The 19,544-nt window shown below is 41.6% G+C and overlaps 1 protein-coding gene across 7 annotated transcripts in view; it reads left to right on the top strand.

The window, feature by feature from the left end:
• The first annotated feature begins 18,907 nt into the window (after window positions 1-18,907).
• The window catches only part of ACYP2 (acylphosphatase 2), a 168,390-nt gene continuing 167,753 nt past the window's right edge, over window positions 18,908-19,544 (top strand). For 2 of the 7 annotated variants that reach the window (XM_035001557.1, XM_035001560.1), the window contains exon 1: window positions 18,911-19,311. In XM_035001557.1, coding sequence (XP_034857448.1) covers window positions 19,170-19,311 — 142 coding nt within the window. In that variant the 5' untranslated portion in view covers window positions 18,911-19,169. Of the gene's footprint in view, window positions 19,312-19,354; window positions 19,511-19,544 lie in introns of those variants that run through there. The other 5 variants (XM_035001559.1, XM_035001558.1, XM_035001561.1 and 2 more) reach the window with 5 other exon arrangements.

Raw genomic sequence — 19,544 nt, 5'->3', positions numbered from 1 at the left:
TTGGGGTGTATATGGCCCTTCTTTTCACTACATCTGTGTCTTTGGGGTAAATACCCAGTAGTGCAATTGCTGGGTCATATGGTAGCTCTATTTTTAAATTTTTAAGGACTCTCCACACTGTTTTCCAAAGTGGCTGTACCAACTTGCATTCCCACCAACAGTGTAAGAGGGTTCCCCCTTCTCCACAACCTCTCCAACATTTGTTGTTTCTTTCCCTGTCCATTTTTGCCATTCTAACTGGTGTAAGGTGGTATCTCAATGTGCTTTTAATTTGAATTTCCCTGATGGCTAATGATGATGAACATTTTTTTATATGTCTGTTAGCCATTTGTATGTCTTCTTCAGAGAAGTGTGTTTTCATATCTTCTGCCCACATTTTGACTTGATTATTTGTTTTTTGGGTGTTGAGTTTGAGAAGTTCTTTATAGATCTTGGATACCAGCCCTTTATCTGTAGTGTCATTTGCAAATATCTTCTCCCATTCTGTGGGTTGCCTCTTTGTTTTGTTGACTGTTTCCTTTGCTGTACAGAAACTTTTTATTTTGATGAAGTCCCAAAAGTTCATTTTTGCTTTTGTTTCACTAGCTTTTGGAGATGCTTGACATCGCCCACAGCAATGTCAAAGAGGTTACTGCCTATGTTCTCCTCTAGGATTTTGATGGATTCCTGTCTCACATTGAGGTCTTTCACCCACTTTGAGTTTATCTTTGTGAATGGTGTTAGAGAATGGTCGAGTTTCATTCTGCATGTGGCTATCCAATCTTCCCAGCACGATTTATTGAAGAGACTGTCTTTTTTCCATTGCATGTTTTTTCCTGCTTTGTCAAAGATTATTTGACCATAGAGTTGAGGGTCCATATCTGGGTTCTCTATTCTGTTCCATTGGTCTATATGTCTGTTTTTGTGCCAGTACCATGCTGTCTTGGTGATCACAGCTTTGTACTATAGCTTGAAATCGGGCAACGTGATGCCCCCAGCTTTGTTTTTCTTTTTCAACATTTCCTTGGCGATTCGGGGTCTTTTCTGATTCCATACAAATTTTAGGATTGTTTGTTCCAGCACTTTGAAAAATGTCATTGGAATTTTGATTGGGATGGCATTGAAGGTATAGATTGTTCTGGGTAGCATAGACATTTTAACAATGTTTATTCTTCTGATCCATGAGCATGGAATATTTTTCCATCTTTTTGTGTCTTCTTCAATTTCTTTCATGAATGTTCTGTAGTTCCTAGAGTATAGATCCTTTACCACTTTGGTTAGGTTTATTCCAAGGTATCTTATGGGTTTTGGTGCTATTGTAAATGGAATCGTTTCTCTAATTTCTCTTTCTACAGTTGTGTTGTTAGTGTATAAGAAAGCAACTGATTTCTGTGCATTGATTTTGTATCCTGCCACATTACTGAATGCTGTATGAGTTCTAGTAATTTGGGAGTGGAGTCTTTTGGGTTTTCCACATAAAGTATCATGTCATTTGCGAAAAGAGAGAGTTTAACTTCTTCTTTGCCAATTTGAATACCTTTTATTTCTTTTTGTTGTCTGATTGCTGTTGCTAGGACTTCTAGTACTATATTGAACAATAGTGGCAGGAGTGGGCATCCTTGACGTGTTTCTGATCTTAAGGGAAAGGCTCTCAGCTTTTCCCCGTTGAGGATGATATTCGCTGTGGGTTTTTCATAGATGGATTTTATGAACTTGAGGAATGTTCCCTCTATCCCTATACTCTGAAGAGTTTTAATCAGGAAAGGATGTTGTATTTTGTCAAATGCTTTTTCTGCATCAATTGAGAGGACCATATGGTTCTTCTCCTTCCTCTTATTAATGTGTTCATTCACATTGATTGATTTGCGAATGTTGAACCACGCTTGCATCCTGGGGATAAATCCCACTTGGTCGTGGTGGATGATCCTTTTAATGTATTGTTGGATCATATTAGCTAGGATTTTGTTGAGGATTTTGGAATCCATATTCATCAGGGGTATCGGTCTGAAATTCTCCTTTTTGTTGGGGTCTTTGCCTGCTTTGGGGATTAAGGTAATGCTGGCCTCATAGAATGAGTTTGGAAGTTTTCCTTCTGTTTCTGTTTTTTGAAACAGCTTCAGTAGAATAGGTATTATTTCTTCTTTGAATGTTTGGTAGAATTCCCGAGGGAATCCATCAAGCCCTGGACTCTTGTTTTTTTGGGAGGTTTTTGATCACTGCTTCAATCTTGTTACTGGTTATTGGCCTATTCAGGTTGTCAATTTCTTCCTGTTTCAGTCTTGGCAGCTTATAGGTTTCCAGGAAGGCCTCCATTTCATCCAGATTGCTCAGTTTATTGGCATATAGTTGTTGATAATAATTTCTAATAATTGTTTCTATTTCCTTGGTGTTAGTCGTGATCTCTCCCCTTTCATTCATAATTTTACTAATTTGGGTCCTTTCTCTCTTCTTTTGGATGTCTGGCCAGTGGTTTATTGATCTTATTAATTCTTTCAGAGAACCAACTTCTAATTTCATTGATCTGATCTACTGTGTTTCTGGTTTCTAATTCATTGATTTCTGCTCTAATTTTAATTATTTCTCTTCTAGTGCGTGGCTTAGGTGTCATTTGTTGCTTTTTCTCTAGTTCTTTAAGGTGTAGAGTTAGTTGGTGAATTCGGGATTTTTCTATTTTTTTGAGTGAGGCTTGGATGGCTATGTATTTCCCCCTTAGGACCGCCTTTGCAGTATCCCATAGGTTTTGGACCAATGTGTTTTCATTCTCATTGATTTCCATGAATTGTTTAAGTTCTTTGATTTCTTGGTTGACCCAAACATTCTTGAGCAGAGTGGTCTTTAGCTTCCAAGTGTTTGAATTTCTGCCAAATTTTTTCTTGTGATTGAGTTCCAATTTTAGAGCATTGTGGTCTGAGAATATGCAGGGAATAATCTCAATCTTTTGGTATCGGTTGAGACCTGATTTGTGACCCAGTATATGGTCTATTCCGGAGAAGGTTCCATGTGCACTTGAGAAGAATGAGTATTCTGTTGTTTTAGGGTGGAATGTTCTGTGAATATCTATGAGGTCCATCTGGTCCAATGTGTCATTCAAAGCTCTTGTTTCCTTGTTGATTTTCTGCTTAGATGATCTGTCCATTGCTGAGAGTGGAGTATTGAGGTCTCCTACAATTAACATATTTTTATCAATATGACTCTTTATTTTGGTTAACAGTTGGCTTATATAGATGGCTGCTCCCATGTTGGGGGCATAGATATTTACAATTATTAGATCTTCTTGTTGGATAGACCCTTTAAGAATGATAGAGTGTCCTTCTGTGTCTCTTATTACAGACTTTAGTTTAAAATCTAATTTGTCTGATATAAGAATTGCTACCCCAGCTTTCTTTTGAGGTCCGCTGGCATGGAAGATGGATCTCCATCCCTTCACTTTCAGTCTGGATATATCTTTAGGTTCAAAATGAGTCTCTTGTAGGCAGCATATGGATGGGTCCCGTCTTTTTATCCAATCTGCAACCCTGTGCCGTTTTATGGGAGCATTTAGGCCATTCACATTGAGAGTGATTATTGAAAGATATGAATTAATTGTCATCATGTTGCCTGTGAAGACCTTGTTTTTATAGATTGTCCCCGTAAATCTTTGTTGTATATCACTCTTGGGATCTTTCTCCTTTTATAGAACCCCCCTTAATATTTCTTGCAGGGCCGGCTTAATGATCACATATTCTTTCAGTTTCTGCCGGTCGTGGAAGCTCTGCATCTCTCCATCCATTCTAAATGAAAGCCTTGCCAGATAAAGTATTCTTGGCTGCATGTTCTTCTCATTTAGTACCCTGAATATGTCTTGCCAGGCCTTTCTGGCTTGCCAGGTCTCTGTGGATAGGTCTGACGTTATTCTGATGTTCCTCCCTCTGTACGTAAGGAATCTCTTCCCCCTAACTGCCCTTAAGATGGTTTCCTTGGTTCTAAATTTTGCAAGTTTTACTATTACATGCCGGGGTGTAGGCCTGTTTTCCTTGATCTTGAGAGGGGTCCTCTCTGCCTCTAGGATGCGAATGATTGTTTCATTCCCCCAGATTAGGGAAGTTCTCAGCTACGATTTGCTCAAATACATCTTCTAGTCCTCTTTCTCTCTCCACTCCCTCCGGGATTCCAATTATTCTGACATTGGAACGCTTCATGGTGTCACTTATTTCTCTGATTCTATTTTCATGGATTCTGAGTTGTTTTTCCCTGGCCTCCTCTTTTCCCTTTTTATCTATTATATTGTCTTCCAGGTCGCTTATTTGTTCTTCTGCCTCAGTTACCCGAGCTGTTAGATTATCTAGGTTGGATTGGATCTCATTGATAGCATTTTTAAGTTCTGCCAATTCAGCCTTCATTTCTGCCCTTAGAGACTCTATGTTGCCATTAATTGATTTTTCCATTCTAGCCATTGCCTTCACAATTGCTAGCCTGAATTCCATCTCCGATATCTTGGTTATATCTGCATCCATTTGTAAATCCAGCATAAGTCATAATCTCTGAGTCTTTTCTGTTTTGGGGGTTCCTCCTCCTAGTCATTCTGTTGATGGGTGTTTGAGGGAATGTATAGAGTCCAAATTATTGACCAGAACCCAAACAAGATGCACCTGTTTTCTTGGGACCTTAGGGTTGCTGGCCTCTTGTTCTCCCAGCCTGTCTTCTGTGGGAGGGGCCTGCCGCGGTGTTACTCAGGCAACCCTGTTGGGGTGGAGTTGCCCTGTGTCCCTGTGGTGGGGGATGGACTCAGTGGGAATCAGTCTTTGGGGCTTTTGTTCTCTGGTGCCTTTCCCTGGCGGCTTTCCGCGTCTCTTCCACGAGTCAGAGCAGAAGAGACCATTTCCAACCCTCTGCCTCAGAGCAGAGAGACCTCAGTCTGTTCTTCAGTGAGCTCTCCAGGCCACACTCTCTCCGTTTCTGTCCGTGCTGCTATAAACTGCAGCGTCCTGGGTTGTGCGCCCCTCCACAGCGCTCCCAGTCCTACCTCCAGGTCGGAGCACGTCTCTGCCCTTTGTGCTTCTAAAACCGCCAGCCGCTCCCAGTTCACCCAAGCGACCCCACGGCTCCAGTTTCGGCCCCCGGGGCTGCAGTTCGCAGGTGCGATCCTGCAGCTCCGGGTTTCCACCCCAGGGGCTGCCCTAAAGTCCTTTCCCCGCCACTACCGGTCTGCGAGTCAGTGCCCCGTCCGCAGCGCGAGGCTGTCACCCACCGTAGGTGTAGGATCCCCATGGCCAGGCTCCCTCCCGCTGCTGTTTATCCTCCGATCTGCCCGCAGAATCAGGGCTCCCCGCTTCCTACCTAGAAACCAACCACCTGCGATATTCTGCTTGTAGAGATCCAGATCTTCTTACATCTCAGGCTGGTTTCGTGGGTGCTCAGAGTGGTCTGGTAGATATCCAGCTCAATTCTGGGGACCAGTTGAAATAGGGTCCCCTACTCCTCTGCCATCTTCCCTAGTCCCTTGTTCATAAAACAGTATTTTTAAAAATATTTTATTTATTTATTTGAGAGACAGAGAACGAGTCGGGGGGAGGAGCAGGAGGAGAGGGAGAGGACAAGCAGACTCCACGATGAGCATGGAGCTGGACGCAGGGCTTGATCTCCTGAGATCATGACCTGAGGTGAAATCAAGAGTCAGATGCTTAACTGACTGAGCCACCCAGGCATCCCTAAACATAAAACAATCTTGCTTATTCTACTGCTCTCTAAACCCTTTCACATTCCTCAGAGACACCTGCTTTAAAAATAAATAAAAAATAAATAAACAAACAAACAAATAAATAAATGTATATAAAAACAAAATAGTCTGTTCCTTTGGAAAATTTCAAATATACACACATAAAAGCAGAGAGAATGGTACAGTGAACCCCATGACCCCTACTTCTACAATTACCAACATTTGGCCAATCTTGTTTCTCCATCTTGCTATATTTGGGGGGTATGGGAGATTGGCACTGGAGTATTTTAAAGCAAAGCCCAGGCATCATGTTAACTACAAAGGTATTTGAAAATCTAACCTCCGTGCCATTATTATATCTAACAAAATTAATGATTTCTTCTATAATCATCTTATATCTGAATCATAATCAAATTTTTCTAATTGTTTCAAACTCATTCTAATAAGGATCCCAAGCGAAATCTCCACATTGAATTTATTTCATCTCCTAAATTTCATTTATTCTATAACTCATTTCTACCCCTGTACCATCGATTTGTTAGAGAAACTAGGTCAGTCATCTTGCAAAATGTCCCATATTCTGGATTTGACTGATTGCTTCCTTGTGGTGTCCTTTAACTTGCTCTCTGGAGGTAACTACTTTTAGCAGTTTCTGTTTTTAGTTCTTTTCGTGATTACCTTGATATCTCTAAATGAGTGTTTCTTGATTTAGACATCATGTGTGCAAATTTAGCTTGCTTGCCCTGCCTCTCTCCTCCGCTGCCTTGCTTCTCCCAACATAATTTTGTCACGGATCTTTGTTTCTTTCACCTCTTTGATTTCAGACAATATTCTTGAACCTCTATCTGCCATTCCATCAACCAGGAGAGCATCTCTCATTGAAGGTGTTTGTGCTTGGCTGGTCCCCTTCACCTGTTCTTCTTCCCTTTTACTTCCCAAACTCTATTGGCAGTAAATCTAGTTTTAAATTTTCTGGCTGGATAACATTCTTTTCTGTAATCACAATTTTGTCTTCTGTGATTTGTCTGTTAGTTTATTCTAAAATAGTAAAAATTAAGTGCCCATTTATATTATTGTGGCTTTTCAGGCTTAGTTCACTGCAGAGGCAAAAAATACCCTTTGATTTCTTTTTTATGCGGTCAATGTCAGTACCCCTGTACCAAAGAATGTCCTCTAGTGTCACATTAAAATACCTTCTCCTTTTTTTACACTCCACCAATTGCACAAAATCGTGCCACATTTTAACTTGCTTTGTATTGGTACATGCCAGGAATGATGTTTGAAACTGGTTTGGATTGACCATTCCATCATCAGCCTATTCATAAGGGACTATTTTTTTTAACCACAATAGAAGAAAGTACCTAGTATTAAAAAAAAATAGCCCCTTGTGAATGGGAAATTAGGCTGGAACAGTCAACTCAAACTACATAATGGAAGGTCAAGAATACCACGCCAGGAAGTTGAGACTTTGTAGGTCCTAGGAGGCTCTTGAGGGTTTTTAAGGAATGCGAGGTACTTGGGCTTAAGCTCTCTTGGAAGCAGTTGTCTAAAGAAGGCAATCCAGCAGCAAGGGAATTTCCAAGTTCTACTGGTCACTTGAATAGCACTCCCCACATCAGGGAGCTTTATGGTGACAGGGCCTCACAGGGCATCCAAAGAACCTGCAAGTGGCTTCATGAGAGAGTCAGTATTTGAACCTCCGCAGCCCATCCTGGACTCTAGGTAAGAAGCCCTGATCAACATCAGCATTCTTTAAGACTGCCTAGGAATTTACATAACTTTTAAAAACTGATGGATATTCAAGTAGATTCCAATTCCAATTTTTTACAGTAACAAACAACTTTGCAATGACAATTGTTTTATTCCTATCTTTGCATCCCTGTCCAATATTTTCCTTGGGAGAAATTTATAATTGCAGAACTGCTGGGTAGTGCTTATGTAATTCTTTCTTTCTTTTAAAATTATACACTTAACTTCTTATAGCAGTTTTAGGACAACAGAAGAATTAAGCAGAAAATTCAGAGAGCTTTCATATACCCCACCTGCCCCCACAGAGTTCCCCCTATTATTAACATCTTACATCAGTGTGGTATATTTGTGGTTACAATAGATGAATGAATATTGATGCTTTATTACTAACTGAAGTCCCTATTGTACATCAGGTTTCACTTTTTGTATTGTGCAGATCTCAGGTTTTGACAAATGTATGATGCCATGCATTCATCATTACAGTATCATACAGATGAGATGCGCTACTCTAAAGATCCCTTGCATTCTGCCTAATCATCTCTTTCTCCCTCCTCCAACTGTGTGTAATTTTTAAGGCTTTTGAGGTTGATAGTCAAATTACAAAATGTTTGTATCCAAACACCAGCAGTGTGTGAGAGTTTCTATTTTGGCACATCATCAGTAATACTTGGTATTATTATTATTATTTTTGATTTTAGGGAAATCAAGATCTCAGTTATATTAGGACAAATACAAATAAGATATCGGTGTGTTAGGTCTCTTGGTTACAATGACAGAGACTTAATAAATGCTAGCTTAAGCAAAATATGGGATTTATTGCCTCATTCATCTGGATGAAGGTCTCAGGAACTCAGCTGATGTCAGAAGGGCAGGTTCTAGGTGGGGTTCTGTTCTGGGTAATCTCTGGCAATCCTTTAGATGTCATGCAGCTATTTCCCTGTCTCTAAAATAGACCTGCTGGGGCGCCTGGGTGGCTCAGTCGTTAAGTGTCTGCCTTTGGCTCGGGTCATGATCCCGGGGTCCTGGGATCGAACCCCGCATTGGGCTCCCTGCTCAGTGGGGAGCCTGCTTCTCCCACTGCCCACCCCCTCCTCATGTTCTCTCTCTCTCTCAAATAAATAAATAAAAATCTTTAAAAAAAAAATAGACCTGCTGTGCTTAGTTCTCAGGGTTACTATAAGTGTTAAATGGGAGCTCGTACATAAAAGTGTCTTAGTAACTGTAAAATGCTACTGCAAATGTAATTTAGTGTACTATTGACTCACTCCAAAGGAAACCATATATATTCAATCAGCAAAATATGTTTTAAGTGCTGAATTATTGACATTTTATTATATTCATCATCACTGCCAACCTTTTTCCCCCATTATCAAACTTTTTAAGACAAGATTTTATAAATGGTAGTGAAAAGTAAATCATTCTAGATGAAAAATTTCCATGTTGCAAAAAAAGTTTCCTATGCCCAGGTAATCACCATCTTATTAGTATAACAAGATATCCCTGAGACACATGGTCTTTAAAGGAGGTTAATTTAAAGGATGCAGTAGATGAGTATATTGTAAGCCATGATGCCTCGTACATAATAGGAGTTCAATCAGCATTTACTGAATGGGTTTTCTTGTAAGTTTTGCTTTTCCTATAACATCCATATCTAATAGAAATTCATGGTCAAGATCCTTTCATATATAAGTGATGTGTTGAGTAAACAGCCCTAACAATACTTAAACTGCTTATCATTTAGGGTTCAGCATGCACCTAAAAGTGTTTTAGAAGTGTGACTCTGAAACAGGAGAGAACTTAGCTGGTACTAACGTTCCTGAAGGATTAGAATAGTAGTCAGGTGCACATGGCCTGCCTTGCCTCGGAGAGATGGTAGGTGGCAGCAACAGACCAGAAATCATAGTTCATCGAAACAACCCAGGCTTTGGAAGGGTTCTTTTTAATGTATTCTTTCATTAATTTTCTTTCAAAATAAAAAGTACAGCTGCAAAGCAAGTAGACATCAAAAATAAATGAGCATGATTAACTAACTTACAGGATATAGGCTGCCTAAATCTTTATGCTATAATCTCTCAACAGCAAGTTATATTTCAAAACTCTAGGCTTAGCTTTATTACCATTCTCGGCTTGTTTTTTCTTACACTTTTTATTTCTTCTCTTTGTAAGCACTGAAAATTTTCATGCTTCTTTATTGACAGGAGGGTGGGTGGCATATTTGGATTTTCATTCTGCTTAAACTTTGATCTATCCTATTGTGAAGATTTTGTCCCCAGGCATTACATTGGTCATGGTTCAGTTACAGAAAAAATAATCCATTCTAGACAGTTTAAACAGAAATGGATTTAACACTGGGTATTAAATGGCTTATGGAGTTGCTGGGGGGGCTAATGAAAGAGTCTCTGGGTCAGTGGTTCTCAATCTTAGCTTCACACCCCAAGCATCTGGGTTGATTTTAAGAATATAGATTCTGGAATCTACTGCAGACATATTGAATCAAAACCTCTGGGGGGCATGTGTATGTGTATAATTAGTAAGCTCTCCTGGTGATTCTAATGTGCAGATAGGGTTGAGAACCACTTTGAGGCTGAGGTTTCAGGATTGACCCTCACTGTAGCACTGGGCCACCAAGGGAGCTACTGATTCTTTTGCCATCAGGAAATGTCTGAATTGAGAGGCTGCTGGCTTTAAAACTATGTCTCCCCTGCCACCATCAGGAAGCTGCCATGGTCTGGACATTGCCACATCCAGGGAATCGCAACTCCAGAACCTGCCACACTTGCTATGATATTAACTAGTAAGATGGATGTCCTGAGCCCTGCTTCCTGGTGCCCAAAAAGTTGCAGTCACTGTGACCTCAGTTAACAACACCACAGAAAAACTAAACTACTCTCTGATTGTGCTTATCACAGAACCAGCAGCAGATGGCCTCCACCTCACTCATGCCCTCCCTCCTCATCCAGCATGATACTTCTGGTGTTGATCCTCTATCACATAAGGAGTCCCAATTGCAGGAATGTCTATGGGATGCAGCTTTAAAATTTCCAGCTCTACAGAACAGGAAAGCAAGCTGGAAAGAGATTGGAATGGATGTTGTATACCAATCATCTACCAAGGGCACCATGAAATAGATTTTGTTTTCAGGACGAGAGAACCGTTGATGTCACTAGCCCAGATCTGAGGGTAAATGTGATTTATACCTCTCAGGGAATAAGCGTGCATGCTTGTGTGTGTGTGTGTGTGTGTGTGTGTGTGTGTGTGTGTATAAACTAAGGAGGGATCAGAAAGAATGTCTTTCCCAGATAGGCTTCTTGCTTCCACAGGAAAAGCAAATCTGAGACTGGCTGAATTCTATGCTTGAGAAGTATTAGGAAGGGAAGTGCCTGTACTGCCTACTTTTTTCTGAGTTGGTGTCTGTCTCGTTTCTCCCCTTCCTAATCTTGGCGCTATAGCTCAGAGCCTGGGCATACTCTGTTCAAAACCTGGCTTTGCCATTTGTTGCCTCTATAATGTGTCCAAGGAGCAGTATCTATGACTAGTTCTCTCCTTATCCAATCTTATCTTTTCCTTAGTTAAGACGTACAGACACCTATTTCCTGTTTTCTAAAGCACTCAGTGCTAAGTATAATGGCATTTTTCTATACTGTTTCTTCATATCTAGACATGTTCTTATGCATTTTATATATTTTCTTCTTCTGGAAGTGAACTATGTTTCTTTTTTTTTAAAGATTTTATTTATTCATTTGAGACACAGAGATACAGAGAGAGAGAGCATGAGCAGTGGGAGAGGCAGAGGGAGAGGGAGAAGCAGACTCCCAGCTGAGCCAGGAGCCCGATGTGGGGCTCGATCCCAGGACCCTGGGATCATGACCTGAGCTGAAGGCAGACGCTTAACCATCTGAGCCACCCAGGCGCCCCTGAACTATGTTTCTTTTCATTAATTAGGCATTACTATATTTAATTATCTATTTGTGCTTCTTCACACCAGTTAAGACCTGATCTAGTGCTTTGAAGGTCAACTGTTTAGTCCCATCTTAGCTTGACTTAGATTACAAAAAATTTAAATCATGTGCCCACTTAGTGAAGTAGTTGAAAATTTTTTAAACTAATAATTTTGTTCATGTACTATGGTGAGAAATTATTTTGAAATGTTATGAAAACATAGAACAGGATATTAAAATGGATTTTTGAAAAGTAAACTTTTAATTTTAGAACACTTTTAGATTTATAAAATTATTATGAAGATAGTGCAGAGAGTTCTCCTATACCCTACACCTAGTTTCTCCTGTTATTAATATCTTCCATTAGTATGGTACATTTGTCACAATTAAGGAGCCAATTATTAATACCTTACTGTTTCACTAAAGCCCACACTTTATTCATATGTCCTCAGTTTCTTCCTAAATTCCTTTTTCTCTTCCAGAATCCCATCCAGAATACACATTACCTTTAACCAGCATGTCTCCTTAGGCTCCTCTTGGTCGTTTCTCAGGCTTTCATTGTTTTTCATGGCCTTGACAGTTTTTTGTTTCGTTTTGTTTTGTTTGTTTGTTTTTTAAAGATTTTAATTTATTTGAGAGAGAGAGAGCGCACAAGCAGGCAGAGGGGGAGGAAGAGGGAGAAACAGACTCACCGCTGAGCAGGGAGCCTGATGTGGGGCTCCATCCCAGGACCCTGGAATCATGACCGGAGTGGAAGGCAGATGCCCAACCGACTGAGTCACCCAGGTGCCCCAGCCTTGACAGTTTTGAGGATTATTGATCACATATTTTGTAGAATGAAAATGGACTCTTTTATTTTTATTTTTTTATTTTTTTAAAGATTTTATTTATTTATTTTAGAGACAGAGCACAAGAGGGGGGAGCGGGAGAAGCAGACTCCCTGCTGAGCAGGGAGCCCGATGCGGGACTCGATCCTGGGACTCCAGGATCATGACCTGAGCTGAAGGCAGTTGCTTAACCAACTGAGCCACCCAGGTGCCCCAGGGACGGCTGGGTGGCTCAGTCAGTTAAGCGTCTCTTTTGGCCTAGGTCATGATCCCAGGGTCCTGGGATTGAGCCCCACTGTAGTCTCCCTGCTCAGAGAGGAGTTTGCTTCTCCCTCTCCCTTTCCCCCTCCCCCATCTTGTGCACGCTCGATCTCTCTCTCTCAAATACATAAACAAAAACTTTAAAATAAAAAATTAAAAAAATATATTTATATGAGAGAAAGAGAGCGCACATGGGAGGTGGGGTGGGGCAGAGGGAGAGAGAGAAGCAGACTCTCCACTGAGTGCGGAACCCAAGGCAGGCTCCATCTCAGGACCCTGAGATCATGACCTGAGCTGAAATCAAGAGTCAGATGCTTAACCCACTGAGCCACCCAGGTGCCCCTAAATTTTATTTTAAAACTTTACATAAAAATTTCAAACACATAACAAAATTAGAGAATAGTATAATGGATCCAATCCCCATGTACCTATGACTCACTTGCAATAACTATCACCAACTTACTAAGTTTATTCTACCTACATTGTCCTGCCCCCAACCCCAGAGGATTTTAAAGCAAATCCCAAATATCATTTCATAGCACCCTTCTATATTTCAGTATACACCTCTAAGTGGTAAGGTCTTTTAAAAAAATACACCCACAATGCCATGATTTCATTAACAAAGATAATGCTGTAATATTTAAGTCAACCTGTTTTCAGGTTTCCCCAATGGTCTCAAAAATGTCTTGTTGAATTTATAATTTCAAATCAGGATCCAAACGGTTTATATATTGAATTCTGTTGATTTGAAAAGTGGGACTTTTTGGTCTCAGTTTTACTTGAGACCTGAGACTGAAAACAATAGTTACACCTCATTTCAAGATGAGGTACTGCACCACCATGTCACGCAAAAGGGGTGTTTAAAACTGGCTTTAAGATCCTTAACCCATAAAATTAACAAGTCAGGAAACAATAGATGTTGGTGAGGATGTGGAGAAAGGGGAACCCTCCTATACTGTTGGTGGGAATGCAAGCTGGTGCAGCCACTCTGGAAAATAGTATGGAAGTTCCTCAAAAAGTTGAAAATAGAGCTACCCTACGATCCAGCAATTGCACTACTGGGTATTTACCCCAAAGATACAAATGTAGGGATCTGAAGGGGTATGTGCACCCCAATGTTTATAGCAGCAATGTCCACAATAGCCAAACTATGGAAAGAGCCTAGATGTCCATCAGCAGATGAATGGATAAAGAAGATGTGGTATAAACACACACACACACACACACACTGAAATATTATGCAGCCATCAAAAAATGAAATCTTGCCATTTGCAATGATGTGGATGGAACTAGAGGGTATTATGCTAAGTGAAATAAGTCAATCAGAGAAAGACAAGTATCTTATGATCTCACTGATACGAGGAATTTGAGAAACAAGAAGAGGATCATAGGGGAAGGGAGGGAAAATGAAACAAGACGGAAGAGGGAGACAAACCATAAGAGATGAAACAAATAATACATTATATGTTAATTAAAAAAAAGATCCTTAGCCCGACACCCACATCAGGCTGGAGAGGATTTCTTTCTTTCTTTAAGATTTTATTTATTTATTTGACAGAGAGAGAGATAGCGAGAGCAGGAACACAAGCAGGGGGAGTGGGAGAGGGAGAGGGAGAAGCAGGCTTCCCGCCAAGCAGGGAGCCCGATGTGGGACTCGATCCCAGGACCCCGGGATCATGACCTGAGCCGAAGGCAGACGCTCAAGGACTGAGCCACCCAGGCGCCCTGGAGAGGATTTCTTCCAGGAAAGTGATTAGAGGGCTACGGCTTTCCCTCTCCGCCCCCCTCCCACTACGGGAGAGAGAAAACAGGTGCTTCCCTTCACCATGTGCCTCCCAAGAGGCTCTTTAAAAAAAAAACCCTTTTTTTGGAGAGCTTGGCATTTACTCCTTGGAGCTAAGAAGGGACTGGTATTTGATCCATACCTGAAGAAAGTAAAGAGGAAAGACTGTGGCTGGAGATAATCTGTATGATGCCTGCCAAGACAGCAGAAAGAGGGGGTCAATTCAGAGCAAACTGCAACTTCTCTCAGTGGTAGGACAGAGATAGGAGCCCCACAATTAGATGTGACGGGAAGGAGGGATCTGGTCCCGTGTTCATTTTAGGAGGGATCCCACCCACGCGTCCTTGCTGAGGGCTAGTCTCTCAGCAGAAAGGGGTTGGAGGTGTAGCATTTGATACAGAAGTTGGGATAGGGGTGTGTATGCACAGCCGAAGTATAGGCCTTGTCCATCAGGAGAGCAAATGTTGGGCACTTCTGGTGGTTGAAAGCTCTGAGCCTCCCCAGAAAGTTTCCTTCAAAAGAACTAATGAGCTTTGAATATCTACCAATCCTGGAGAGCCCAAACTGGATTCCAAAAGTACGAGTTTCTTCCAATTCTCAGGCAGGCAGACAGAAACTGAGGTAGGAGGTATCAACCATGCCCTCTCCCCTCTCGAGCCTCAGCAGTACCAGGGTAGGAGAGGGAAGTGACTTTTTTCTTTTCTTTTTTTCTTTTTTCTTTATTTATTTTTCAAAGATTTTATTTATTTATTTGACAGAGAGAGACACAGCGAGAGAGGCAACACAAGCAGGGGGAGTGAGAGAGAAGCAGGCTTCCTGCGGAGCAGGGTGCCAGATGTGGGGCTCGATCCCAGGACCCTGGGATCATGACCTGAACCGAAGGCAGATGCTTAACGACTGAGCCACCCAGGCGTCCCTTTTCTTTCTTTTTTTTTTAAAGATCTTATTTACTTATTTGACAGAGGGAGAGAGCACAAGCAGGGGGAGAGGCAGGCAGAGGGAGAAGAAGAAGCAGGCTCCCTGCTGAGCAGGGAGCCCGATGCGGGGCTCGATCCCAGGACCCTGGGATCATGACCTGAAGGCAGATGCCCAACTGACTGAGCCACTCAGGTACCCCGAGGGAAGTGACTTTAATGATAAATGTACTTCTAAGTTTTGAATATCAAATTGGACTGTGATAAGGAAAAATTGGTTCAAACCTGGGACGGAAATTTCCTTCTGAGAAGAAATATGCTTTCCTGATAAAATGCTTAAGCAATTTTCTGATAATTTGTAATGAGGTTAAAGGCTCTTCTGGGAAACTAGCTGCTTTCTCATCTAATAAACTGGCCTCTAATGATCTTGAATCCAGTTTAGTACTAATTAACCATTTCTTTGTCTATAAAGTATTCCGTCCATGAGGGAGGCATGGAGTTGGTTTGTTTAGGCCTCTTCAATTGTGGAAGTTAACAATTTGTATTCTGTTGACTCCTGCTCTTTTAACATAATTATTGTAAAACTATTTCAGGTGTAGAAATATGTTGATGGATAAAGTAATTTTGGTTGTCCCTGAAATTAACTATACCTTAATGTCAAATTTCTGAGAAAGCACTCTCAACCAATACTTCATGGTGATGGATTAGAGATTTATAGGTGGAACCTCCTCAGTTCAAATGTCTTTTGGGTACAGAGACTACATTGTCTGTCCCTACTTCACAGGTTCTGGGGCCTGGTCATTTTTTACACTCATATTATACAGGCAGGATTTTCGTTTTCTATATATTACCTTAAACATGATCCTGTATCACACACAAATTGTCTTAAAGGGTTCAAGAAACAGAATGATTTCGCTAGGTTTTAATTTCAACCAGCAGTAACACAAAGCCTAATTATTTCAAGGCTATTGCTCAGGTTATAAAATGAAAACTTTTCTTCTAATTGAATCATGTATTGTATGTGAAGCACCTGCTTACGTCTGTTTGCATCAGAAGCCAAACAGTCATACACCCATACAGTGTTGGTAGTGGTATATTGAAATTGGTGCAGCCCTTTGAAAAACCACTTGGCAATATGTATCAAGAACAGTACACATTTATACAGCTTGGGTATTCTAACTTCTATCCTAAGTAATTAAAAAATATGGGAAGGAAGCTATGTGCATGAATATTTTCTTCACAATATTTTTTACAGTAATGAAAAATTAGAAGCAACCTGGGTGCATAACAACAGGGACTTAGTAGGTGAATTTATGGTTATACCCACATAACAGAATATCATGAAATTAATAAAATATTTATTGGAAAGGTTATAATACGGAAAAAGAAAGAATAAAGGTTGAATTTATACTATGATTTTAACTACTTAAAATAGATGTGTAAGAGAATACACAAATGATAAAGGTTGTGTTAGGGTTATAGATGATTTTGTCCTTCTACTTAAAAAAATTTCTCTATGCATAGATATTTCTATTATTTAAAATTAGCTTAAATATTAGCCACATTTGCTTAAAAATTTTAAAGTCTTAGAATCACATATTATTGGCAATCCATGCTGAAACAGTACATAAAAATGCCTGTTTACTAATGTTCTGTAGTTGGCAGACAGAAAATTTTTTAGCTAAGCAAATGTCAATTGTTGCTTAGCATTTCTAAAATTAGCTACATAATAATTGGCAGGGTTACTCTTGGGTAAATGTGGAGAAAAGTCAAAGACTAAGAAAAAGAAAATGTCAACCTTATCAGTGACAGGATTAATGATAGTGACAGGATCTCAACCCAATTTGAGTTTTACTTCTTGAAAGGCACAGTACTAGCAGGGAAGACGCTAAATAATTAGGATGAAATCTGGTAAGTACTTGCACAGACAACTAAACAGGATAGAGGAAGATTTGGGAGTAGGAAGAAGTATTCTAGACAAAGTAGATCCAAGAGCAAAGATTTTTTTTTTTTTTTTAAAGGTCAGGGTACGTTCAGAGAGCTGAATAATCCAAAGTGCCTTGACTATGGGTTACTAATAAACTATAGAATAATCTATGGATGGGGATAAACAGGTAATAAGAGGTTAGTGGAAGGCTGAAGACCTTCACTTTTATTCAGAATGCAATGGAGAGACTCTGAGGAGATGTCATTGAAAATGATATAAGATCTATGTTGATTCTAGAATCTGCATGGAATAAACTGGAAGGGAGATGAGAGGAAGACATAAATTGTGAGGTCTCTGCAATAAACCAGGAACTTCATTACATAAAATTACCTGGAAATTAGCACTTCCAGAACATATTTTACTTTAAAACGTTTCAACCAAATTATAAACAAGTTTTAGGTGATTTTTTGGTGTTCCCTAATAAAATTGGCACATAATATTTAATCAGACTGCAGAGGATTATTTTAACTCTGTGAGATGCAGAGAAATATGCAAAGGTATTGAAGCCAACAAATATGTTGAGAAATGCAAATTCTCACAAGTAAAAAGATTTGGAATTCTAGAAGGCAGCAGATTACCAATAGCTGTATCCAGATTCTTTGGAGCGGTGGGTTGCTTTAAATTAAGACTTCATAATAGCTCACGATGAAGTGAAATTCTCTAAGTACAAAGTGCCTTAACCTTGTAGGCAACTGGGATGTTGCTGAACAATAATCAAGGCCATAAAAAAGCTATGTGAGTGAATAGCAGACAAGACGATTACTTTCCTCCCCGTTTCCACGGCACATAACAGGTTATATTTTTAAAGTTTCGTCCTAGAAAATATCACAATCCACGGAGAATGTGGATTCAGGCCGCAAACCTTTATGACGCAATAGAAGAGGTGAAGAGGATGCTGACGATAAGAATTGGCTCAAAACAGCCAAATAGAGTTGGCAGTCGCCTAAACATTTCACAAAAATTAACTCACTAACCAAGTACCCTCAAGCACCAAGCTAGCAGATCCTTCACTTCAAAAGCAACCACGCTGGGGCACCTGGGTGGCTCAGTCGGTTGAGCGACTGCCTTCGGCTCAGGTCATGATCCTGGAGGCCCGGGATCGAGTCCCGCATCGGGCTCCCTGCTCGGCAGGGAGTCTGCTTCTCCCTCTGACCCTCCCCCCTCTCATGCTCTATCTCATTCTCTTTCAAATAAATAAATAAAATCTTTAAAATAAATAGATGTTATTCCATTTGCAGTTCAGAGTGTGGCAAATGAAAAGTACAAACAGGGGCGCCTGGGTGGCTCAGTTGGTTAAGCGACTGCCTTCGGCTCAGGTCATGATCCTGGAGTCCCGGGATCGAGTCCCGCATCGGCCTCCCTGCTCAGCGGGGGGTCTGCTTCTCCCTCTGACCCTCCCCCCTCTCATGCTCTATCTCATTCTCTTTCAAATAAATAAATAAAATCTTTAAAATAAATAAATAGATGTTATTCCATTTGCAGTTCAGAGTGTGGCAAATGAAAAGTACAAACAGGGGCGCCTGGGTGGCTCAGTCGGTTGAGCGACTGCCTTCGGCTCAGGTCGTGATCCTGGAGTCCCGGGATCGAGTCCCGCATCGGGCTCCCTGCTCGACGAGGAGCCTGCTTCTCCCTCTAACCCTCCCCCCTCTCATGTACTCTCTCGCTCTCTCAAATAAATAAATAAATCTTAAAAAAAAAAAAAAAAAAAGCAACCACGTTTGGTTACCAAACTATCGACATCTGGGCACAGAATCCGGCTTTTATTTACCAACACTGAGAAACGAGCCCCGAGTTAACTGCATCGCAGGGAGCGCAGAAGCGGCGCATCCCTCCCGGGGAAGCCAGCCTGGCTCCGTAAGGGAGGAGGCGAGGGCGAGGAGGGAGGCCTCGGCGCCAGGGGCCGAGCGCTCTCTCCGTCTAGTGTCCTTAGCTACCCCGTTCGCGGCGCCCGCCGTTCATTCGCCGCCTTCGACGCGTGACCCCGGCGCGCTCGCGTCCCGGGCCGGTGACAGGCGCGGGGTACGCCGACAGAGCCCATGTGCCCCCTCCCTCTCCTGGCCGCCGCAGTTGCCGCGTCCCGAACCCCGCGCCGGCTCCTCGGCAGAGGACTTGCCGCCGCCATGTCTGCCGCCGGGCGACTCAAATCCGTGGACTACGAAGTGTTCGGGAGAGTGCAGGGTAGGGGACCGCCCCCCCTACAGTGGGGGGTCAAAGAGGCGTTAGGGGAGGAAGGGGAGAAGGCTACCAGACGTGCCACCCATCTTAACGACCCCCTCACCCCGCGCCACACTCGCGGACGCAGGGACTTCCGCTCTGCCATGACACAGCAGCCGCGGGTGGGCAAGGAAGCGGAGCGCGCCTGCGCGGGAGAGCTGGGGTAGGCGGGGGAGGGAGAGCTGAGACCGCCGGGG

This window comes from Mirounga leonina, unplaced genomic scaffold (assembly GCF_011800145.1).
Source record: "Mirounga leonina isolate KUSES-001 unplaced genomic scaffold, KU_Mleo_1.0 Mir_125, whole genome shotgun sequence".
NCBI classification, from domain to species: domain Eukaryota; kingdom Metazoa; phylum Chordata; class Mammalia; order Carnivora; family Phocidae; genus Mirounga; species Mirounga leonina.
This window is presented reverse-complemented; position numbering and strand designations above follow the sequence as displayed.